Source organism: Vulpes vulpes, chromosome 10 (assembly GCF_048418805.1).
Source record: "Vulpes vulpes isolate BD-2025 chromosome 10, VulVul3, whole genome shotgun sequence".
Taxonomy (NCBI): domain Eukaryota; kingdom Metazoa; phylum Chordata; class Mammalia; order Carnivora; family Canidae; genus Vulpes; species Vulpes vulpes.
The window spans coordinates 55,343,108-55,359,786 of NC_132789.1; the positions used below are offsets into that span (position 1 = coordinate 55,343,108).

General features: G+C 39.3%; 2 protein-coding genes across 2 annotated transcripts; both read left to right on the plus strand.

Annotated features, from left to right (window-relative positions):
- The first annotated feature begins 627 nt into the window (after positions 1 to 627).
- LOC112915015 (olfactory receptor 11H6) lies at positions 628 to 1,619 on the plus strand. The gene is given in 2 exon segments (XM_025992316.2): positions 628 to 1,051; positions 1,054 to 1,619. Coding segments are annotated over 2 exon segments (990 nt in total).
- A 4,378-nt stretch (positions 1,620 to 5,997) lies between these two features.
- Positions 5,998 to 6,969, plus strand: LOC112915016 (olfactory receptor 11H7). Its single transcript, XM_025992317.2, has one exon. The coding sequence runs from the start codon at positions 6,025 to 6,027 to the stop codon at positions 6,967 to 6,969; it is 945 nt and encodes a 314-aa protein (XP_025848102.1). The 5' UTR covers positions 5,998 to 6,024.
- The last annotated feature ends 9,710 nt before the right edge of the window (positions 6,970 to 16,679 follow it).

Below are 16,679 nucleotides of genomic sequence, written 5' to 3' on the forward strand. Positions count from 1 at the left end.
GCTTTGAGGGAACCAAAGCCTCTCAAGAGGGAACGAGCTAGATTGTTCTACAAATCCAGATGCCACCTAGCAGAATATGACCTAGAGGGGGCTACACAAATGATTTGCTCTTACAAAATCCCAGTGTTGCTAGAGTACCTCCTTCAGAGCAGAAAAGCAAGAAGGCTTGAGACTCCCACCGCACAGTTCCACTCACCTGCTTGTCACTGGACTTCTGTATATGACGCTCCAGGAAGACAATTCATTGCTTCAGATTTATATTCAGTTTTGTTTCAAAGTAAAGAGATATATCCAAAATGTATGCTTACATGTAAGGATATCCAAGAGGCAATGATGTTAACATGAAAAAAATGAGACATTACTGAGACTCAGGGTTTTGGGAATATTTGAAATGGAGTGAGTTTTGCTCCAAACCAATCTCTAAGTGGGCCAGTGTATCTAGGAGTTACTGGTTTTGCATATTTAAGTAAATCCCTTAAATTTCTCTGAACTTCAGTTTTTTTATCTGGAAAAGGGAAATGAAGCACATTTCCTTACAGCTCAAGGGTCACTTGGAAGATCAAATGAGATCATGTAAAGTAAAAATACTTTGTTCATTTACAAGTGAATTGTTAGCAAAACCTACTAATGCTCATCATTATTCACTCATTGGTTACCTCTGCTTCTCTAACAGCTTTGGAATCCCAGAACACAACAATGCATTTCGTGTCCGAGTTTGTCCTCCTGGGTTTCCCTGGTCAAAGAGAGATGCAGAACTTTTTCTTCTCATTCATCCTGGTGATCTATCTCCTCACCCTGCTGGGGAATGGGATTATTGTCTGCATAGTGAAATGGGACAAGCAGCTTCACACACCCATGTACATCTTCTTGGGAAACTTTGCCTTCCTAGAGATCTGGTACACCTCCTCCACTGTCCCAAATATGCTGGTCAACATCCTTTCCGAGACCAAGACCATCTCCTTCACTGGGTGCTTCCTTCAATTCTACTTCTTTTTCTCACTGGGTACAACGGAGTGTTTCTTCTTATCAGTTATGGCTTATGATCGGTACCTCGCATCTGTCGCCCACTCCATTACCCCTCCATCATGACTGGGAAGCTCTGTGTGGCCCTGGTCTGTGTTTGCTGGGTGAGTGGATTTCTCTGCTATCCAGTCCCCATTGTCCTCATCTCCCAACTTCCGTTCTGTGGACCCAACATCATTGATCACTTTGTGTGTGACCCAGGCCCACTGTTCGCACTGGCCTGCATCCCTGCTCCTTCCACTGAGCTTCTCTGTTACACTTTCAACTCACTGATTATCTTCGGGCCCTTCCTCTTCATCCTGGGATCTTACACCCTGGTTCTCAGAGCTGTGCTTCGTGTTCCTTCTGGTGCCAGTCGAACTAAAGCATTCTCCACATGTGGGTCCCATCTAATGGTGGTGTCTCTATTCTATGGAACCCTTATGGTGATGTATGTGAGCCCGACATCAGGGAATCCAACGGGAATGCAAAAGATCATCACTCTGGTATACTCGGCAGTGACTCCACTCTTAAACCCCCTTATCTATAGTCTCCGAAACAAAGACATGAAAGATGCCCTAAAGAAAGTCCTAGGATTAAGAAGTAACCAAAACTGAAACATCTTTAGAGGGCATTATGCTAAGCAAAATCAGTCAGAGAAAGACAAGTAACATATGATTTCACTCATACGTGAAATTTAAGAAATAAAACGTGAACATAGGAGAGGTGAAGGAAAAATAAAATAAGATAAAAACAGAGAGGGGGGGCAAACCATAAGAGACTCTTAAGTATAGGAAACAAACTGAGGGATGCTGGAAGAGAGGTGCATGGGGGGATGGGGTTATGGGGTGACGGGCATTAAGGAGGGCACTTGATGTAAAGAGCACTGGGTGTTAATACATGCAACTGATGAATCACTAAATTCTACCCCTGAAACTAATAATACACTTTAAGTTAACTAAATTGAATTTAAATTTAAAAAAATTTTTAAAAAGAAAGAGAAGCAGAATGTGTCACTCCAACCTTGATTATTTATTTAAAAAACAATAGAGAATGGCTTCAGTAAATCGTGTTATTGCTCATACTTAAGTAGAGGAAGATATTTGTTTTTTCATAGTCCCTTAGCAATTCAAGTTCAGCTCATCAATGAAACATGCTAAATAAAACATGTTAAACATGCGTTACCTTGCTAAGTAATTATATTTTGTTGTTTTATATATATTTTTTGTCTATGATGTATCTTCACTGTTTTAATCTTAGCTGGTGAAAAAAATGAAATGCATGTGTACCTGGAGCTTTTCAGTAGAGGGTGCAATCTTCCAAATTTGGAAAATTAAATATTCTTAAAGGCAATGGACCAAAATGCCACCAAAAATTAAACAAATAAACCCACCCAGTAATGGACTTTTTTATTGTTTAAAGCTGTCTTTCACACTGAAAACAGAGTATCTTCATCCTTCTATCACTTAAAGTACAAATTCTCCTGCCATTCAAAGCCCTCATTCTCTAGACTGCTCCATCCAGCCTTCTAAGCCCTGCACTTCACAATAATCATCTATACGTTCTCCCAGTTGGGCATCTTCGCTCATAATGTTTCCCCAAATCAATTGTAACAATGCCACTTGTGATGTGGAATAACAATGTCCTAAACATACTTTTATGCCTCTCAGAAACCTACAGGGCAAAGTCTCAGTTGGAAAAGTATTAAGAGAAAATTATGCCAGGAACAAATCCATCTTTGTGCCCATGCTGGAACAGGAAATCCACTAGCTGAGGGGCCAATCTACTTAAAATGAAAGCATTTCCTTTTAGTTATGACCATATTGGAAATGAAATTAGGCGTGCCAAGAAGATAGCCTTGCTGGTGGTGCTAGGTGATTAAATACTCTCCTACAGCATTTCTTAAACCTTTTCACCACCAAAGAATGTTTGGCAACAATGGTCAGAGAACATGGGGCATTTGGGGACAGTATTCTTTTTAAAGACAAAGTTTTATCTTAAAAATAATCACAAATTATACTTTCTGTGCCACTGTACGCATTTGGTATACTACAAAATTATCTTCTCTGAGTAAAACTCTTTCCGGAAGACATTTAATTAGGGGCTGTGTGTATCCCCTGGCACAGAATCACATACTTGTTTGAGAAACACAAACTTAAAGAGATTATGGGGTCCCCAGAGAGTCAATGAAGCACATTATCTACTAATCACTATAGGCCAACTTGTCAGAAATATTAGTGAAACCCCCAGGCAGGAAGGAAGAAGGTCCCTAGAGAAGGAATGGAAAGTTATAGGATCATACGTGAGCATTCTCAACAATGGCTAAACAGACACGTAAGTTAAAACCAGGGCACAACTTTAGCACACTCTGTTGGAAATCGGCCACTAGAATCTTATGGTGCAAGGGATGTGAAATAAATTAATACACGAAGCTCGCACACAGGGCTTCCACATTAAGGATTAAGGGCAGTGAAGGAGAGAATCTTTGTGACCTCCCTATGGCTCTCCCCAGGATGACCTAAGAAAACTTCCTATATAGGAAACATCGTCTACAATGGGCATTGCTGCTATTATGCACCACAGGTGGGCCTATGCAACTATACATTTGTTCATTCAATATGGCCAAGAGATTGAGTATCAAGGAATATTGGTCACTCACATCTCGAAAGCTAAAACAAAACTCTCAGAGTATTTAGATTACCCTGGAACTTACACTCCCCCAAAATGAGTACACTAAGTGGTGCCAAAGTCATCCACATATCTTCCTCTTCTCATGAAGCGGCTGGGGCACCAGGAACGGTATGACTTTCAGAGATATTTTGAACAAAACAGTATGGAACTAGCTCCATCCATTGGTGCTGAAACCAAAAGAAAACAGGGATTTGTTTTGTATGTTTTGTGTTGGTCTCCTCTCTCAGCTCTCACCTCTTTGTCCATTCCATTACTCATCTCCGCCTTCAGGAGAGGTGGCATTAAAAAATAAATTTTAAGGGTAAAATCAAATCAGTGTGTATAACGAGTAAGATTCAGATAAGATTTAACAGTGAATATGTTAGGAACAGCTTCTTATAATCACGTTGAAAAGTATTTGTGAAATTCATTTACCACACTTGCCCTGTAGCTAATAGTTGTTCTGTGAGGTCCTTTTTTTTTTTTTTTAATGTCAGAGTGGTTGATAGCTCAAATACATGGATTCTTGTGTATATTGATTTGTGAATCTGATTCAAGTCATTGTTGCTGTTGTTCTAGGTGGTAAGTGGCTGCTCCCTGCATCACTGCTTTCTTGTCTTTTTGAGAAAAGAGGTCTCTTGCTTGGAAAGCATAGAGTTCCCATAGGGGGGAACCATTTGTTTCTCACAAAATGATCTATTCTATGAAACCCTGAACCAAAATGATGATCAGTGCAGGTTAGCTTACTTCTTCATAATCATCCTGGTTCAAAAGATTATAAAGAATTTATAGCCATCTTTTAATATCTTTCTTTTGGTTTCTTGTCCATAAGACTACAACCTTCTTGGATTTAACCAGTCCAATAGGAAGGTTATGTTTGCTTCTAGATGAATAGGTTCGTATGTCATGTTAGACATTATTCATTTAGTGAAACTGTAACTGTTGCTTCATTATAAATACATTTATGTTGCTTAATATAACATCACTGAATAGAAGGATTTTTTTCTATTAGATTATGTTCAGGGAGGACTATGAATATCCTATATACACCACTTCTATCAAAACTATTTTTAAGGAAAACTGTCCTCTTATCAAAGTTAGAAGTATCTTGTTAAAAATTTTCTGGAGATTCCAAGATGTTAAAGCTATCATTGTGCTCTCTTCTCTGAGCTGTACTTGATTCTTAAAAAGACATCATCTTTGATGATAGTGCTGTTAAGGAATAAAGACAAGTCTTGTTTTCTATTGCAATTGGGAGTATTTTTATTTTTTTATTTTTTTAAGATTTTATTTATTTATTCATGAGAGAGAGAAAGAGAGAGGCAGAGACACAGAGAGAGGCAGAAGCAGGCTCCACGCAGGGAGCCCAATGTGGGACTCAATCCCGGGACTCCAGGATCACGCCCTGGGCCAAGGGCAGGTGCTAAACTGCTGAGCCACCCAGGGATCCCCTGGGAGTACTTTTTAAATAAGCTAAAGTAAAAATAAAACAAAACAAAATAAAATAATAAAATAATAAGCTAAAGTAGTAAAATCTTCCAGATAGTGGATTTTAAGAAAGACTTGTCACATCAGTGAGTTTTAGAAGACAATCTCCTGGTGATTTTAATTTCATTCCCCAATATATTGCATATGAAATATTCGTCTTTAATGACATATTTCAAATGTATATGAAGCATTATAAATTGGCCATTAAGTGAATTATAGTGACTTTTCATTGTTAAAAAACAAAGCATTAAATACCAAATTATAAATGAGCTTTAGTCCACTGTAAACATCTTTAAATAGGAAATAGCAGTAAAAATCTACTATCTGAGTATCTTTGTGGATTTTCTCCCAGTATCATTAAAAAGTGATAGAAAATAAATATCCTAATGGAAATAGCTGGAGAAAAAGGTGGAGACAGAGAATTTGTGATAATGTCAAAGCTCAAACCAGTCAAATCTATAAAATGTGTCAGATACAAACCTATTTTTAAGTGCTAGCATTTGTGTACTCACATTTTGAAGTGAATTGCACTAACTGATGTATATAAACAACTTTCACTGAAAAAAATTAAATATAAGACAAGCCATTTTTGCCTCTAACTCAAGTATTTCTTTATATCAAAAGAAGATGAAATTTAACTGATTTTGCCCTCTGTCAGAGAAAGTTCAAGCAGCCTAGAATTGTACATTTACAAAGAATCAGGGCCAAATGCCTCGCTCAGAATAGAGCAGGATTTATTCAACACTTCTTATAGAATTTTTAATACGTCTGCCTGCATCACTCAAACTGCCTCTCCTAAGAGAAGTCTCGATGTGTCAGCAGCAAAATGACTTGTCACTGTCTTCTCTCCACAGTTTGGAGACCATGAATAAGTCAGAGATATCTACTGTGACACAGTTTGTCTTGTTGGGTTTTCCTGGTCCCTGGAAAATACAGATCATGCTTTTCTCAATGATTTTGTTGGTCTATATCTTGACTCTAACTGGGAATACGGCCATCATTTGTGCAGTGAGATGGGACCATCGACTCCATACCCCTATGTATGTGCTCCTGGCAAACTTCTCCTTCCTAGAAATCTGGTATGTGACTTGCACCATTCCCAACATGCTGGTCAATTTACTTTCCAAAACAAAGACCATATCGTTCTCTGGTTGCTTCGCTCAGTTCTACTTCTTCTTTTCCCTGGGCACAACTGAGTGCTTCTTCCTCTGTGTCATGGCGTATGATAGGTACCTGGCCATCTGCCATCCACAGCACTACCCCTCCATTATGACTGGGCATCTTTGTGTCATTCTGGTGTTGCTTTGTTGGCTCATTGGTTTCCTTGGACATGGGATCACTATATTCTTCATTTCTCAACTACCCTTTTGTGGTCCCAACGTTATTGACCACTTTCTGTGTGATGTGGACCCACTGATCGCATTGTCTTGTGCCCCCGCACCCATCATAGAGCATGTATCCCATTCTGTGAGCTCTCTTATCATCATTCTCACCATTTTGTACATTCTTGGGTCCTATGCCCTGGTGCTCAGAGCTGTGCTTCAGGTTCCTTCTTCAGCTGGATGGCAAAAGGGCTTCTCTACCTGCGGATCCCACTTAGTTGTGGTGTCTCTGTTTTACAGAACCATAATGGTAATGTATGTAAGTCCCACATCTGGCAACTCAGTTGCTATGCATAAGGTCATCACACTGATATACTCTGTAGTGACACCAGTCTTAAACCCCCTCATCTACAGCCTACGCAACAGGGACATGAAATTTGCCCTCCATCAGGCCATTTGTGGAATGAAAATCCTCAAACCCTCATGAATAGATTTTGTGAAAACCAATGATTCTTTTTCTCAAAGTTGGACAGTAATCTTCTTCCAACCTGGACTGGCTTGGTTTTATTCATAATCATGATGGTCTTGTGGTGCAAAGCAAAATTCATCATGCATTTGATCATAATTTGATGTGCTTTTAGTGTCATAGATGTGTTACCCTGGAGTTTGCCACCCAATAAAGAGATCTTAAAAATCTTAATATTTACTTCCAGGAAGGCTTTGACTTTTTCAATATGCAACCTCTGTCCATACAACTTTGTTAACAATATGAATCAAACTTGTTATTTGCTTACATGGTTTTCTAGAGCTTCATTAAAAAGACACATAACACGGGCAGCCCAGGTGGCTCAGTGGTTTGGCATAACTTTCTGCCCAGGGTGTGATCCTGGAGACCCAGGATCGAGTCCCATGTTGGGCTCCCCACATGGAGCCTGTGTCTGCCTCTTTCTCTTTCTCTGTGTCTCTCATGAATAAATAAATAAAATCTTTTAAAAAATTTTTTAAAAAGACAGATAACACATCAAATGCCTTTTGCCTGGATTTTTTATAGAATACTCTGGTTTCTCTTCAGATTGTATAAATATTCATTCTTTACTGGATTTTTGGCAGACACCCCACACATCAATGTTGGCTACACTAAGAGACTGCAACTTCAGTTTCACAATACTTATACATTACCCTCATCAACAGTGTACAAGGGAAGGCTAGAAATTTTGTGCAAGCCATAAGGAAAAGTATCTTTGGTGAATTGTTAGTATGCAATCCTACAAAGAAAATGAATCATAACAGGAGCAAAATGAATTCCCACCAATAATAGAGCAAATATAGAATACTCACATTTAGCCTAGATAGGGCTCATGGAAAATAACCAACTTGGATGATCTTGAAAGAGATTTCACCCATAAGCACTACTTGGAGAATAAGACAACCCCAAAAGTGAGTCTTATGGAGTGGGTCACCAGAATCCAGAAATGAAAGAAGTCATAAGAAGCTAGCCAATGAAGCACTGCCTACATCAGGAAACTACAATTTAGAGAGCAACCCCCCAAAAAAGAAAGCACTCCACAAGAGAAAAATCAACATACAAACTTCTGCCAAACGATAAGGAAACAATATGCAAGGAAAAGTCTTTCATCTTTGCTTCTCTCCCACCTGCAACATAGAGTAACCAGAAGCAGTAATAATTATGTGGGGAAGACGAGTAAAAGGGCAAAGGAAAAGAAGTACATCAAGCCTGAGTCAGACCAAGTCTTAAGAAATAAGTTTTAATTTAGATAAAAAATTTAAAATTTTTAAATAAATTTTAAAGGAGATAAAGGAGACCCTGTATTAATACTAAAAGTAATCAGAAAAGCTATCACATTGGCCAAAAATATTGCCCACAGATGGAGACAAATAGAACATCAGAAAGTGTTTGAAGTAGAAATGGTGAGAAAAAATAAAGTTCCTTTGTATTTATACCCTACGACGTCCAAAACAACAATTAAATAACGTATAAGTATTTTTTAAATGCTATCGCCTATGAAAGGAAGAAAACCCTCACCTAAAGACCAAAAGATAAATCTTTAAAAGTCTTCTTGAGCAAGTGGAGAGCATGATATTTCAAGGTGAGTAAAGGAACAACAACAAAAAAAAAGTGGGAAAGGAATCAGAAAATCTACTTGGGAAGCTATTAAGGACAGGTTTGAACTACCTACCACAGTTTTACCTTAATTCAGCACTAATATTTTAGTGATTCAGCCAAACTCACTAGCTGAAAAGGAACAAAAAGTATTTTGTATAAAATAGTACATTTCCTACTACTGCAACTTATCAGATGATGAATATGTAGCTATACCTGTCAAACACCTATTCATTTGTTAAGATTGAATTCAGATATCACTTCCACTGTAAAGCCTTCCCAACTTCCCTAGGTTGCATTGTGTGCCCCTTCATAATACATCTAAAAAACACCCGGTAATTTTTTATCATTGTACTCTTTCAGGCGAGTCTATTATGTGCCTGTCTCTTCCCTCAGAGTATAAATCCTTATCTTTTCGTCCCCAGCCTGTAGCTTGATAACTGATAAATAGTAAGCACATGAAGAAAGGAAGAGTTTTCGCAATTGGATGGGTGAACTAGTTCTTGAATTAGTCCTCACAAGAATTAAATATATTTTATTCACAAAGCCACTTACTGTTTACATTTTTTTAACATTTAAAGAACTTACCTACTTTTAAAACTACATTTTGATATTTATTTTTATCTAAAAATAATATAGTCTTATTGTAAATTTTTTTAAAAATACATAAGATGGTAAAGTCACACCCTCCTCACACTCCCACTTCCCACAAATAACAAGTTTAGTACTAGTTAAATTTCTATATGTATACAAGCATGGAAATGCATATACATATAATGGACTTGATTTCTTTAAACTGATTATATTATACAGACTATTTCACAGCTGTTATTTATTCTAAAGTTTTGTAATTTCCTACGCAAGTATAATACTAATAGATATGCTTCATTCTTTTTCAGTTTAATAGTGTCCTCTTGTGTGAATAAATCATTACTTTAATTTTTCCCCAATTGCTAGACACACATTGTTTTAAAGTGTTTTGTTCTCACATAACTTCTGGCAAAATTGTCCTACAAAACAATGCTAAAGGGAGTCCTTCAAGGTGGAAATGAAAGGACAATAGACAGTAGCTTAAAGCCAAATGAAGATATAAAAAACATTTGTGATGAACACTGGGTATTATGGGTAAATGATGAATCACTAAATTCTACTCCTGAAACTAATATTACACTATATGTTAACTACTGAAATTTAAATAAAAACTTGAAACTAAAAAAAGATTTTAAAACACTAATAAAGGTAACTACATAAATAAATATAAAAGCCAGTAATATTATATTTTTTTGTTTGTAACTTTTTTTCTTCATGACACAAGGCACAAATGCAGAAAATAATTTTAAATCTATGTTAATCTTGCCTTCATGGATGTATCTTGCAAGAAGTTACTGTGGCCAAGTTCAAAAAGGGTGTTGCCTGTGTTCTCCTCTAGGATTTTGATGGAATCTTGTCTCACACTTAGATATTTCATCCATTTTTAGTATATCTTTGTGTCTGGTGTAAGAGAATTGTCCAGTTTCATTCTTCTGCATGTGGCTGTCCAATTTTCCCAGCACCATTTATTGAAGATACTGTCCTTTTTCCAGTGGATAGTCTTTCCTGCTTTGTTGAATATTAGTTGACCAAAAAGTTGAGGGTCCACTTCTGGATTCTCTATTCTGTTCCATTGATCTATGTGTCTGTTTTTGTGCCAGTACCACACTGTCTAGATGACCACAGCTTTGTAGGACAATCTGAAATCTGGCATTGTGATGCCCCCAGCTATGGTTTTCTTTTTTATATTCCCCCTGGCTATTCGGGGTCTTTTCTGATCCCACACAAATCTTAATATAATTTGTTCTAACTCTCTGAAGAAAGTCCATGGTATTTTGATAGGGATTATATTGAATGTGTAAATTGCCCTGGGTAGCATTGACATTTTCACAATATTAATTCTGCCAATCCATGAACATGGAATATTTTTCCATCTCTTTTTGTCTTCCTCAATTTCTTTCAGAAGTGTTCTGTAGTTTTTAGGGTATAGATCCTTTACCTCTTTGGTTAGGTTTAGTCCAGGTATCTTATGCTTTTGGGTGCAATTGCAAATGGGATTGACTCCTTAATTTCTCTTTCTTCAGTCTCATTGTTAGTGTATAGAAATGCCACTGACTGGGCATTGATTTTGTATCCTGCCACACTGCCAAATTGCTGTGTGAGTTCTAGCAATCTTGGGGTGGAGTCTTTTGGGTTTTCTATGTACAGTATCATGTCATCTGCAAAGAGAGAGACTTTGACTTGCGCTGCTGGAGATCTACCCCAAAGATACAGATGCAATGAAACGCCGGGACACCTGCACCCCGATGTTTCTAGCAGCAATGTCCACAATAGCCAAACTGTGGAAGGAGCCTCAGTGTCCATTGAAAGATGATGGATAAAGAAGATGTGGTTTATGTATACAATGATATATTCCTCAGCCATTAGAAACGACAAATACCCACCATTTGCTTCAATGTGGATGGAACTGGAGGGTATGATGCTGAGTGAACTAAGTCAATCAGAGAAGGACAAACATTATATGGTCTCATTCATTTGGGGAATATAAAAAATAGTGAAAGGGAATAAAGGGGAAAGGAAAAAAATGAGTGGTAAATATCAGAAAGGGAGACAAAGGGATCCCTGGGTGGCGCAGCAGTTCGGCGCCTGCCTTTGGCCCAGGGCGCGATCCTGGAGACCCGGGCTCGAATCCCACATCGGGCTCCCGGTGCATGGAGCCTGCTTCTCCCTCTGCCTGTGTCTCTGCCTCTCTCTCTCTCTCTGTGACTATCATAAATAAATAATAATAATAATAATTAAAAAAAAAAAAGAAAGGGAGACAGAACATGAGTGACTCCTAACTCTGGGAAACGAACTAGGGGTGGTGGAAGGGGAGGTGGGGCGGGGGGTGTGGGCGACTGGGTGACGGGCACTGAGGGGGGCACTTGATGGGATGAGCACTGGGTGTTATTGATATGTTGGTAAATTGAACACCAATAAAAAGTTTATTTTAAAAAGTAAATAAATAAATAAGTGTATGTATGTACGTATGTATGTACATACATACATACCAAAAAGAATAAAATACCCAGGAATAAATTTAACCAAGGAGGTGAAAGACCTGCACTCTGAAACTATAAAACAATGATGGAAAAAAAACTAATGCTGATACAAACAAATGGGAAGATATTCTATGCTTATGTACGGGATGAACCCATATTGTTAAAATGTCCATACTACCCAAAACAATCTACAGATTCAATGCAATCCCTATCAAAATACCAAAAACATTTTTCACAGAACTAAAACAAATAATTCTAAAATTTGTATGAAACCACAAATGACCCCAATAGCCAAAGCAATCTTGAAAAGAATAAAGCTGGCAGTATCACAATTCCATATACTATAAAGCTGTAGTAATCAAAGCGGTATGGTACTGACAGAAACAAAGACACACAGACCCACAGAACAGAATAGAGTCCAGAAATAAAGCCATGCCTTCAAGGTCAATTAATTCACAAGAAAGGAGGCAAGAATATACGACTGGGAAAGACAGTGTCTCCAACAAAGGATGTTCAGAAATCTAAACAGCCACGTGCAAAAAATAATGACTGAACCATTCTCTTACACTACGCACAAAAATGGATTAAAGACCTAAAAGTGACAGGTTAAACCATAAAACTCCTAGAAGAAAGCAAAGCTAGTGGGATACCCAGGGGGCCCAATGGTTGACCATCTGTCTTGGGCTCAGGGCTTGATCCCAAGTCCAGGGATTGAGTCCTGCATTGGGCTCCCCACATGGAGCCTGCTTCTCCCTCTGCCTGTGTCTCTGCCTCTCTCTGTGTTTCTCAAGAATAAATAAATAAATGTTTTTTTAAAAAAAAGAAAACACTACTTCGGATACATGTATGGGCTTTTTTGCTGCACTATTTATAATATCTGAGATATGGACGCAACCCAAATTTCCCTTGATAGATTAATGAACAAAGAAGAATTGGTATATACATACACTAGAATATTATGCAGCCATAAAAAGGATGGGAAAACGTGGATGGGCCTAGAGGGTATTATGCTAAGTGAAATAAGTTAGACAGAGAAAGACTAATACCATATTTCCTTTATATGTGGAATCTAAAAAGCAAATGAATAAATAAACAAAAACCAGAATCACATCTATGGATACAGAGAACAAACCAAAGATTGCCAGGGGCGAGGGGGGTGGGCAGGAGGACGGGCAAAGTGAGTAGTGGGGAGTGGAAGACACAGGCTTCCAGTTATGGAATGAGTCAGTCACGTGAATAAAAGACACGGCCCAGGGAAAATCGTCAATGGTTTTGTGACAGTGTCGTATGGTGACAGGTGGTGGCTGTGCTGGCGGTGAGCGCAGCACAACGTGTAGAGCTACGGCATCACCATGTGCTGCATTTAAGACTAATGCCAGCTACTGTATCAATGATACTCAAATTCTAAAATATATAGAGTTTTCCAACCTATGAATAAGTTATATATTTACATTTATTGACATCTCCAATTTCCCTCAGCCAAGTTTTGTAGTTTTCATTGTATAGGTCTTTCGCCTCTTCTCTAGCTTTGTCTCTATTAAATGTTTTTGTCACTTGTAAATGGTATTTTTTAATACCAACGTCTGATTGCTACTAGCAGTTGCTTATAGTAATGCAAGATTTTTGTATATAGATCTTGTATTTTGAAATCTTGAAAAACTTAATTCATACTTCTGGTAGCCATTTTTATAGGTTTCACTGAATTTTCTACATAATCATTTCATATCTCATGACAATCTTACTTCTGTCAGTCTAGATGCTATTTTTTCCTCCTCCCGATTGCACTGACACTTCCAGGAAAACATGGAATAGTAGTGGTGAGAGCAGACATTCTTTTCTTGTTCCTGATTTTAGAGGAAAATCATTCCTTTTCACCAGTATGATGTTAGATGCAGGTTTTTTAAAATGTCTGCTACAGATCAGAGACGTTTCCGTCTGTCCTCAGTTCCTAAGAACTTTTCTTATGATGAGTGTTAGTTGGAATACAGTTTCATATGTACAAATACAGCATGCACTAAGTTTTTATGTGCCAATATGTGCCATCATCTAATATAGTTTAAATGGGGAAATGTCAAATTTTCTTTAAAGAAAATTCATAACTGGGCTTGACTTTTTACCCATATAAGATCTTATGAAATACAAATCTTCATCTTATTTTTTGTTTTTTAAAGATTTTTTTATTTATTTGACAGAGCATGCATGCACAAACAGGGGGAGCTGCAGGCAGAAGGAGAGGGAGAAACGGGCTCCCCACCAAGCAAAGAACCCAATGCGATGTGGGGCTCAATCCCATGACCCTGGGATCGTGCTCTGAGCCAAAGGCAAATGCTTAACCAACTGAGCCACCAGGGACTTCTCTTATTTTTTTTAAAGATTATTTATTTTAGGTGGTGAGGGCAGAAAGAGGGACAGAGAGAGAGAGAGAGAGAGAGAGAGAGAGAGTCCTAAGAAGACTCTGTGCTGAGTGCAGAGCCCAACCCTGGGTCAGATCCCACAACCCTGAGATCACAACCTGAGCCAAAACCAAGAGTCAGATGCCCAACTGACTGCACTACCTAGGCACCCCATTCTTTTCTTTTTATTTTTTTAAGATTTTATTTATTCATGAAAGACACAGAGAGAGAGAGAGGCAAAGACCCAGGCAGAGGGAGAAGCAGGCTCCATGCAGGAAGCCCGACATGGGACTCGATCCCAGGACCCCGGGGTCATGCCCTGGGCTGAAGGCAGGCACTAAACTGCCGAGCCACCCGGGCTGCCCATTCTTTTCTTCTTAAATTAATATTTCTTTTCTTTCTTCTTGTACATTTTTGGTTGACACATCATTCCTTGATGGAACAAAGAGGAATATATGGAAGTAAATGCATTTTTTTAAAGATTTTTATTTTTAAGTAATTTCTATACCCAATGTGGGGCTCAAATTTACAACCCTACGATCAAGAGTCACCTGTTCTACCAAATGAGCCAGCCAGGGATCCCAATAAATGCATTTTTAATTAAACATGTTTGATTTAATTTAATCTAACTTAATTAAGTAGTTCCAAGTTAAGAATTGCTTAGAAAGTATGGCTCTTTATTAAGATGGATTTTTATTAAATTACAATTTTTATTAAGGCTTACCCTTAGTGTATAGTATTGAGCAGGCTTCCCCAGAGTTCAGATAAAATACTCTTTATTGTGACCTCGAAGGTTCTTGATAATCTCATAGTGCTCATCTCTTCAGCCTTATATACCATTTTCTTCTGGATGACCAAAATTAACCTTTATTACTTTTGAAAACTCCATAATCATACCTGTACTTATGTGGAATTCAATTCCCCTAGATTTGCGCATGGCTTGTTCCCTTAGTTTAAAATATCACATCCTCACAAAAGACACTCTCTGGCCATCTTTTTTTTTTTTTTAAGATTTTCTTTATTTATTCACAAGAGACAGACAGAGATAGAGAGAGAGAGAGAGAGGCAGAGACCCAGGCAGAGGGAGAAGCAGGTTCCCTGCAGGGAGCCCGGTGCGGGTCTCCATCCCAGGACCCCGGGGTCACGCCCTGGGCCGGGGGCAGGCGCTGGGCCGCTGAGCCACCTGGGCTCCCCTCTCTGACCATCTTCTCTAAGCTATGTCCTATCATCAGGCATGAGAGAGGATGAACACTTACCATTTACCTTGACGTGGATGGAACCAGAGGGCATTATGCTGAGCAAAATAAGTCCATTGGAGAAAGACAGTTCTCATATGGTTTCACTCATATGTGGATGACTGGAATGTCATCAGAGGGAGAAAAACCAGGAGAGATTCTTCACTATAGGAAAGAAGCTGAGGGCTGCAGAGGGGAGGCGGGTTGGGAAGTGGTGATGGGTGACGGGCTCATGACTGAGGAGCACCGGGTGCTATACGCACCTAATGAATCACTGACCTCTACCTCTGAAGCTGATGATGTACTTACTACATGTTGGCTAATTGAATTTAAATAAAAAATTAATCAATGAATTATTCCCTATTCTGCCACTACAAAATTTATATTGATACTAAGTAATTCAAAAGGAAAAGTGGAGAGTATCTTTTTTTATAGCTCTTTGTGTTTATCTCCTTATTAGCTGTCTCTCCCAAGAATGTCGTTTCACAAAGGCTGGGATATCATAGAGGTAAATCAATGGGTGAGTAAACGTGCCAACCCCAGATGCCAATCGATTAGTCCTCGATCCAAGAGTTGGGCCTGGGACTGTCCTCGGGTTCCTCTGCGTCTCTTTACTTCAGTCTCTTACAATCACCGGCTTTGCTCTCCGTCTGCTTTCACTTCCCCTTGGCTGTGCACGCATCTCAGCCTTCCTGCATGTGAGACTAACCCAAACTGCAATGCCCCTAAGTACTGACTTTTTTTTTTTTTTAAGATGTATTTATTTGAGAGAGAGACAGAGAGAGCAGAGGGAGGGGCAGAGGGAAGGAGAGAGAAAATCCTCAAGCTGACTTTCTCTCGAGCACTGAGCCTGACGCGGGTCTTGACCCCAGCCCCCCAAGATCATAACCTGAGACAAAAATCAAGAGTCGCAGGCTTAACTGACTGAGCTACCCAGGTGACCCCGGGGACTAACCTTTCTTTACTTATCTATTTAAATTCAAGCAGCCGCCCCAGTCCCTGAACCCCAGCAGAGGACTCTGCAGCCGCCCCCTGGAGCCCCCTCACCTCCCAAGGTGCCATCCCCCCAACTTCCCACCCCAGCCCCGGCCTTCCCCCTTCCATGGGCCATTTCCACGAGGAAAGGGAATCCGATTGTATGTCCCCTCCACTCTTTGCACCCCTTTGCTGATGCAAGTTGGGGTGACGACCCGCTTCCTGCTGGCCCTGCGGATCGTAGCCACATGAGAACTGGGCAGAGAAGTGGCAGGAAGGTCCTTCCTGCTGTCCAAGGGATCGCTGATGACTATGACGAAAAGACACTAGTGGAGGCGTCCAGGAGAGGGGTGCCTGCAACGGAACTGTGACTGAGCATCAGGGGAGAGGTAACCCAGCCA

Bases quoted from the DNA above. Each gene is read 5' to 3' on its own strand.
- LOC112915016 (XM_025992317.2), top strand. From the start codon at position 6,025: ATGAATAAGTCAGAGATATCTACTGTGACACAGTTTGTCTTGTTGGGT.